The sequence below is a fragment of the Sinocyclocheilus rhinocerous genome, unplaced genomic scaffold, assembly GCF_001515625.1.
Source record: "Sinocyclocheilus rhinocerous isolate Xijiao unplaced genomic scaffold, SAMN03320098_v1.1 scaffold1649, whole genome shotgun sequence".
NCBI lineage: Eukaryota > Metazoa > Chordata > Actinopteri > Cypriniformes > Cyprinidae > Sinocyclocheilus > Sinocyclocheilus rhinocerous.
In genome coordinates this window covers 181,324-189,197 of record NW_015649580.1, presented here as the reverse complement: position 1 = coordinate 189,197, position 7,874 = coordinate 181,324, and the positions used below count along the sequence as shown (strand labels likewise).

Sequence of the window (7,874 nt, the reverse complement as noted above, 5' to 3'; positions counted from 1 at the left end):
ATAAATTACATTGCCTATCCTCTCAGGATAACTGGAATTAGTGTTACAAGTACCCCAGGCACATCGTTTTTCCATTTTTGTAGCATAAACACCATTAAACCGATGCGAGCTTCGGCTCTTCCAATGTTACTCTATGGCGCTGAAACCTACAGATGTCCGAGTTCCGCTCCTCGTGCAACTGATACTCGACTGCCATTGGCTCATCTGCGTTCGAGGGGAGGGGCTTACCGATGGTGTGTGGGGAGAGACTCTGAGCTGGCGGCCATCTTGGGAAGAGACTCTGGTGCAGGGTCCACAGAACAAGAAGGTGCAGAAAACACAGGAGTGGCGACCATAATCACGGGACCTCCCGCTACCGCCGGAGCTTGCCCATGTTGGGTTAGGGTTAACCCTAAGATTAACCACGTGCAGGCTTTATTTAAAAACGTAGCCAGACAGGCAGGCTCAATCACCAGCAAAACACCAATATACAGGGCGAGACTAAAGAGTAATCCAAATAACAGGCGATGGTCAGGGCAGGCAGCAAACGATCATAAAAAAACAGGTAAACAGTTCAAGGTCAAAAACACGAAGCCAAAGCAAAACAAGAAAACATAGGAAAACAACGGAACGGATGGCTAGGAATAAAGATGCAAACATACTAACAATACTCAGCAATGCGTGGGTGAGAATGTCCAACTTAAATAGTCCTCCTGATAGGAAACAGGTGGAGTCTGAAGATTAGTTCCTAGGCAGGGGTTATGGGAAATGGAGTCTGGAATGAGTGGCAAAGGTATGGGATGAAGAGCCCTTTTTAGGGCAGCTCATGGGCACTCCAGCTAGAGATCGTGACAGCAGGATATAAACGTGCAATTTTAAAGAGAAAGAAAACTGAATTGTTAGATTAAAAACTCACAATTACCTTCCATACTTGCGCTTTAGAGAAAGAGAGATATAGAAAAACCCTTCACATGTACTACAAAAGACCAGTGCCAGTTACTGTATTTGTCTGATTAACAATGTTTCAGGAATGTAGAAATGTTTCACATGACATGACATAACTGAATATCTATTAGCTCCTTTTTCATTTCATATAGTTGTTCAAGTCTCTCCTTGAGCTCCTGGACATGCTGTTCTTTTCTCTTTCTGAAATCATTCAGTTCTTCTCGTTGTTTTCTGGCTTCATCTTGATGTTTCTTCTTCATCTTCTCTATTTGTTCTTCATGTTTCCGTTTCATTTCATCACACTCTTTTTCTTCTCTGTCTATTCTTTCTCTCTCTTCTCTTTCTCTTCTCTTGATCTCCTCCTCTTGCTCTCGTTTCAGATCTTTTATCATTTTCTCACATCTCTTTCTCTTCTTCACTCGTCTCTCGTCATCCTCTTGTTTTCTTCTCCACTCCTCTTTTCTCTCTCGCTCCAGCTGCTCACAACGTCTCTTCACTTCCTTTATCTTTTCTTCATATTCTCTCTCTTTTTCCTCTCTCTCTCTCTTTTCTGTTTCTCTCTCCTCCTCTATCATCTGTTCTTCTTCTCTCGCTCTTTCAGAAATCTTTCTCTCGTTCTTCAGTTCTTCTTGTTTTTCTCTCAGCTGTTCATTGTGTCTCTCTCTTTCCTCTTCCTCTCGTTCTCTCATCTGTCGTTTCTTCTCTTCCTCCCATTCTCTCTGCTGTCGTTTAATTTCCTCTTGAGTCTCTGTCATTTTCAGCCTCTCTTTTTCTCTTCCATTCTTCTCTCTCGTTCTCTTCTTGTTCCTTCATCATTTGATTCTCTGAATCTCTCTTTTTTATTTCCTCTTCTTGTTTTGTTCTTAACTCTGTCATGATGTGTTCATGATCATTTCTCATCTTTTCTTGATCTTGTTTATATTCTTCTTCTCTCTTTCAATCTTCTTCTTCTCTTTCTTCTTGCTCTTCTTCATACTGTATTCTCTGATCTTCAAGCTCTCTCTTCATCTCCTCTATTCTTTGATCATATTCAGCTCTTTTCTGTTCCTCTTCTTCTGATCGTTTCTGATCCTCCGTCTTTCGTTTCTTCTGCTCTGATCTTTCTTTCTTCTCAAACTCTTTCCTGAGTCTTTCCTCTTGTTCTCTGAACTTGTTCTTCAGTCTCTCTCGTTCCTTTTCTGCCCTTTGTTTTCTCTTCTTCAGTTTCTTTCTCATGCTTTTGATTTCCATGTCATATTTAGCTTTTAATTCTTCAATTTGAGCCATTTTCATTCTCTGCTCAGTGGAGATCGCTGTCTCCTCAAACATCTCATTAGTGAAGTATCGGCCCTGATTCATCTCTTCTGTCATATTTAACAGATGAGTAACTTGTGTCTGATCTTGTGTCTCTCTGTTGTTAAAAGCCAGGAATCTGTTTCCACAGGCTTTCTTATTAATTATTATAATGGAAAAAAACTGAAGGATTTATCTTAAATGTATTACTTGTTTAAACTTTAGAAGTTTTTGTGTCTGTATGCTAGAAGCTAAGTTAAAGAAAGCTGACAGATGCAGCATTTAGAGAAACATCAAGAATTAGTCCTACAATAAACATTGCAGAAATATTTTAAAATTCCTTTCAATTATTATTTAATCAAGACCTTAAAACTAACTTTGTAGTCATAGGTGTGAAAAAACCACCTCTGCACCATGATAGTGTCACGCCCATGGACTGTCTGCGTGTGTGTGTTTTCTCCCTCATGTGCCCATGTTTGGTCGTTCCTGTCCTCGTTATCCCATTATTAATTGATTCCCCTCACCTGTCTATCCCTTGTTTAGTTTAGTATTTTAAGTGTAGTCTGCCCCATGTTTTTTTGTCAGGTCTTAAACGTTGTTGAGTTGTGCTACGTGTGTGTTCCTGCCTAACCTGTGTCACCCCTTCTGAGGATTATTAAAGACTGTTATTTGCGTTTACTCTGCGTCTCCTCGTTCCTCCCAGTAGGCAATCGTGACAGAAGACCCGACCAAATACAGTAACTTTATTTGCGTTTTCCCCTTCGTTTGTTTTCCGTGTTTTGTACAGTGTTTTTTGTTTCCGTTGTGCTTCCCATGGATCCCCTCGCCTCTAAGTTTACCTCCCTTGCCCGTAAAGACCTTCCCTTCTTTGAGTATGCTGTGGAGTTCAGCCAGCTTGCCGTTTTAACGGCGTTTGACGACGCTCCGCTGAACTCCCTGTTCTGGATCGGGGCCAACTACTACCGCCCCGTCGACCTCCAAGACACCACCGGACTGTGCTGGAGGGAGGCAATCAATCGGTGTCTGGAGTGCGTCTACCCCCGATCCAGAACACAGTCAGACCCAGAGCCCAGCCCACCATCACCCTGCTGCGTGGAGCAAGAGCCTGAGCCCACCACTGACGGAGAGCCAGAGCCCATCGCGACCGACGAGCCATCGCCTAGGAGTGCGACAGAGCTGAGGATCGCCACGGAGCCAGAGCCTCACGGATCGTCAGACCCGGTGCGAGAGCCGGCTATAACGCCCGCCATGAGGGAGAAAGCCGCGGACAGAGAGAGTGCGGAGAGGAGCTCTGCCCCCTACTCCGTGGCTGAGGGTGAGCGGAGAATGTATCTGAGTGAATGGAAAGCGGAAGGAGACCTTATTGACTTGTATACCGACCTGCCCCCTCTCCTCCTTCCTCCGTGACCTCTGTCCCTCCCGTTCCTGAGTTTAGCCCTGTTCCCCTGTCCAGCCCTGAGAGGACTTCTTTTCCCGAATCCAGCCTGGAGAGGGCTTCTGTTCCCAAGGGCAGCCCTGAGAGCCCGGAGGCTCACAAATGCCAGCCCACCCTCCCGCTCCTGCCTCCTCCACCGCTGTCATCTGGCAGCCCCTCTGCTCGCCCTCAGCCCACCATTGGTACGGTGCGAGCTCTGCGGGTCTGCCATCCTCCATCGTCACCATGGCTGGGGAATCCCTGGCCTCATCCTCCAGCCTCTAAGCTCCAGCCTCCGCCTCGGCCTGTCGACCCAGTGGCTCCACCATGGCTCTTAGCTCCCTCCTCTCCGCCATGGCCCATCAGTCCACTGGCTCCACCGGGCTCCCTCGTCCCACCGGCTCTGTCAGGCTCCTCCATCCCTTCGGCTCCACCGCTGCCTTCTGGATCCCCGCCTCTGTATCGGTCGCCTGAGCCATCTGCTCCGCCTCGGCCTTCCGGATCCTCCCTGTCGCCCTGGCTCATCGGCTCTCCGCCTCGGGCTCCTCCCTCCGCCGGCTCCACCGTGGGTCATCATCATGGCTGTGGCCTAGGTCCCGCTTGTTTCCTCTTTGGCTCCTCCATCCATCGTCACCTCCCTGGACTCTGTCTGCCGGCCCCTTCCCGGGTATCCGTCCTCTTCCTGAGCCTCCTCCCAAGTTCTCACCCGTCCTTCTCCATGTTATATCTACGTCGCGAGGACGCGCCTTCCGGGAGGGTGGCGATATGTCACGCACATGGACTGTCTGTGTGTGTGTGTTTTCTCCCTCATGTGCCCATATTTGGTCGTTCCTGTTCCTGTCCTCGTTATCCCATTATTAGTTGATTCCCCTCACCTGTCTATCCCTCGTTTAGTTTAGTATTTTAAGTGTAGTCTGCCCCATGTTTCTTTGTCAGGTCTTAAACGTTGTTGAGTTGTGCTACGTGTGTGTTCCTGCCTGCCCTGTGTCACCCCTTCTGAGGATTATTAAAGACTGTTATTTGTGTTTACTCCGCGTCTCCTCGTTCCTCCCAGTAGGCAATCATGACAGATAGTAAGGAAAAAGTTGCACTTTTAAATAATTTTGTATTGTATTGCTTTTTTATAGATTTTGTATTGTTGTTTTTACGAACACTCCACCCCCTTTTGTATTGTACTGTAAATAACCTGTAAGCTTATTAATGTGTATTCTCACAAAGATTCTTTATTCATAAAAATTAATGCACTCACCCAGTGTCTTGATATTCTCCTGTAGCTCTCTGATTTCATTGTCTCTCAGTTTCTCCTCTAGTTCATTTCTGACTCTCTTTTCTGAAGCTCTCCTATACGTATGAAGAGAATAGGGTTCAGTCTTCGTGCTCTCTATACGATCTAACAGATCTGAGATCTGTTCTGAGCTTCTCTGGTCCTTTAACCCCATCACACTGTACCAGCTCCCATAGAGACTCACAATCCTCTGAGATTCTGTGGATTCTACTAAATCTGACACACTTTGGTCAACAGTGAGTTCAGTGATGAAAAGCAACATGAAGTGCTCTTGTGAGTAAAATATTCCTCTAATCTTCTCCATTTCTGCTCTGTCTTCATTAGTAAGTGGAGTGACAGGAGTAACAAGGATGAAAACATGAACTCCAGGATCACAGAGAGACAAACAGAGGTGAGTCTCCCGCATCACTTCCTCCTCTGAGAGCTGAGAGAGAGCTGGAAGCTCTATTACACAGATCTGCCGTCCATCCATCTTCTCCTCTTCCTTCTGACACACTTTACTCATCTCTTTACGTCCCGGTTTACTTGTTATCCCTCTAAACATTCTAGACACTGAGTTCTTGAGTGTTGGATTATTTCCACACAGCACAATGTTCAGCTTTGCTTTCCCAGTAGTCATCACTGAAAACATTAATTAGAAACAGATGATTTAGCTCAGATTTGCTACCAAATGTATACTTCATTAAACAACAACAAAACTATTATATTGTAAAATATAATTACACTGCAGTGCATTCTTTTATCAACTGAAAGTTTGGGTGAATCCACTCTCTATGCAACACTCTATTAAAAAATATCTACATTTTTGTTTTCAACCAAAACAAAACAGATCAGTGAAAAGAAATACTGGTTCAATTAACACAGTAGGGCTCCTTATTTTTCTCCCTGTCATTTTTTGTCTCTAAGACAATGTAACTATAAAAGGACAACACAATAGTTCATGATCATATTCTTAGAAGTATTATCCTGAGAAAGAACAAACCTCCTCCATCACTTGCTGTTTTTGTGTCCTTCTTTTTCTCGTCTCCTCTGACTGAAGCTCCAGATCTGCTCAGATCTTCCTCCACTGATGTTCCACCTTCATCCTCACACGTGTCACAGATGAGAAATTCTATACATTCTTTCTTGAGTATCTCTTCTGTCATTCTGAACAACTCAAAGCGCCATCCTGTGCTTACTGTATTAAACTTCAGATGTCCTCCTCCACACTCCTTTATTAAATCATGAATAGTGTTATTCCTAGAAGCGAATATTGATCCGCGTGGCTCATCATCAGTAGTCAGCACTATAGTGTGTTTCATGGCCTGGTAACTGAAGAGGTTCAGCACATATTTCACTCTGTGTTTGTCGTTCTCACTGAAGTTCTTATTCTGCAGTACGAGTACAAACACATGAGGTCCTGGAGCAGACAGAGACACACACTCTCTCACTCCATCTATTATCACTCCCTGTGGGAAATTTGGCTGGAGCAGGTGAGGATTGAAGACTGTGATCTTTCTCCCCTCCACCTCTCCACTGATTCTGTCACTGGATTGCCATAAATAAGATGGAGCTTCACTGTCAAACGCTGCTCTACCCAGTATACTGTTTGCCACCCGTCTGTTTTCTGATCCATTCTTTCCTATCAGCACAATCCTCAGATCACTCACTGAAAAAGAGCACAAAATGCAATAAAAAAACAGTGCACAATCATCACTTAAGAATTTCATATCAAATATTCTACAGATTTAACACCAGCAGTTATGTTAAAATATCAAGTAACCCTTTCACAAGCTTCAGAAACATCTAACAAAGATATACATTCGTTTAATCCTAAAGAGTTATCATCAATAATTACACTGACTTACCATTGGGAAGATCATGTTTGGACTTTTATGCATTTTATTCACTAATAATAAAAGAACGGCAGCTGCATAGATCCCCGTGAGCAGCAGGGAGTCACTAACACTGGTTCAGTACAGTAACTAGTACCGTTGGCTATCTGTGGGCATCTATTATTTCTCTGTATATATTAGTCTCTGTATAAATACTAGTCCTCAGTTAACAGACTGATCTCCCAGGAAATCACCAACAATCCTCAGATGTTTTCTTGTGCTTGAATGACACAAAACACAGAAACAGCTTCAACTGCAGCATGCAGAGATCATGTTTTGCTCTACTGTATCAAAAGCACTGTCTGACGTCACTGATGTGACGTATGAATAAGTGCAGAAGAGATCTCGGCTATGACAGACTGCATGGGTTCAGGAGACCTGCGGTTCAGACCCAGATCTGTATGGACAAGTTTCATTTTTGGAGAATCAGTGTCTACCTTCATTTTATGAAAATGAGCATCTTTCATTAAAAACAAATAAACACAGTGCACTCTAAAAATTGAGGCTATAGTAGTTTACTTGTCACGAACGAGACTCCCGCTGTGCCTCCTGCTCACCACCAGAGGGAACTCTCTCCCGAGTTTTGAACTTCAATCCGGTCTACACACATACACTTACACACACACACATACCTGGCTCTGATTGCCCTGCACCTGATTCCCATTAGGTGACTATTTAAACAGCTCTCAGACTCTCCCTCATTGCGAAGTCTTGTATTGCCCCGGTGTACATTTCTGAGCGTTTCTTTCCGTGTCTGGCCTCTCTGTGTATTACCTGAACTGCTTCTCTCCTTCTGATTGCCTGCCGCCTGCCCCGAACTCTTGCTATTGTTTCATTGACTACTGATTGTTTGCTGCCTGCCCCGACCCTTTGCACGTCCCTGGATAACGATTTGACTTCTCTCCTCTGTTGTGTTTGCTGGTGTTTGACTTTGCCTGTTGATTACGATTTCTAATAAACTGCAGATGGATCCTCACTCTGTTGACGCCTCGTTACAGAAGACTTCGCCATTATATGATCCAGCAGCTTTGGCTCAACTTACCACGGAAGTATCAGCTCAGGCGAATCAACTCGCTGCTCATCAACACCAGCTGGCTCGACTGAC

The 7,874-nt window shown here is 44.6% G+C and overlaps 1 protein-coding gene and 1 pseudogene across 1 annotated transcript; both read right to left on the bottom strand.

Annotated features, from left to right (window-relative positions):
• Positions 1-887: 887 nt before the first annotated feature.
• The window catches only part of LOC107710801 (trichohyalin-like), a 26,334-nt pseudogene continuing 19,347 nt past the window's right edge, over positions 888-7,874 (bottom strand).
• Positions 3,842-6,540, bottom strand: LOC107710810 (GTPase IMAP family member 8-like). Its single transcript, XM_016515656.1, has 4 exons — positions 6,472-6,540; positions 5,878-6,265; positions 4,867-5,516; positions 3,842-4,065 (listed from the first exon to the last, which is right to left on the bottom strand). The coding sequence occupies exons 1-4, from the start codon at positions 6,508-6,510 to the stop codon at positions 3,973-3,975; spliced, it is 1,170 nt and encodes a 389-aa protein (XP_016371142.1). The 5' UTR covers positions 6,511-6,540; the 3' UTR covers positions 3,842-3,972.

What these genes read in the sequence shown, in the direction of transcription:
- LOC107710810 (XM_016515656.1), bottom strand. Translation starts at nt 6,510, where the DNA reads ATGGATCAGAAAACAGACGGGTGGCAAACAGTATACTGG. An exon ending in AACAGCAAGTGATGGAGGAG is followed by an intron (nt 5,517 to 5,877) that starts GTTTGTTCTTTC and finishes TAATGTTTTCAG; the next exon opens with TGATGACTACTGGGAAAGCA. An exon ending in AGCTACAGGAGAATATCAAG is followed by an intron (nt 4,066 to 4,866) that starts ACACTGGGTGAG and finishes ACCGATACAGAG; the next exon opens with GCGGGGATCCAGAAGGCAGC.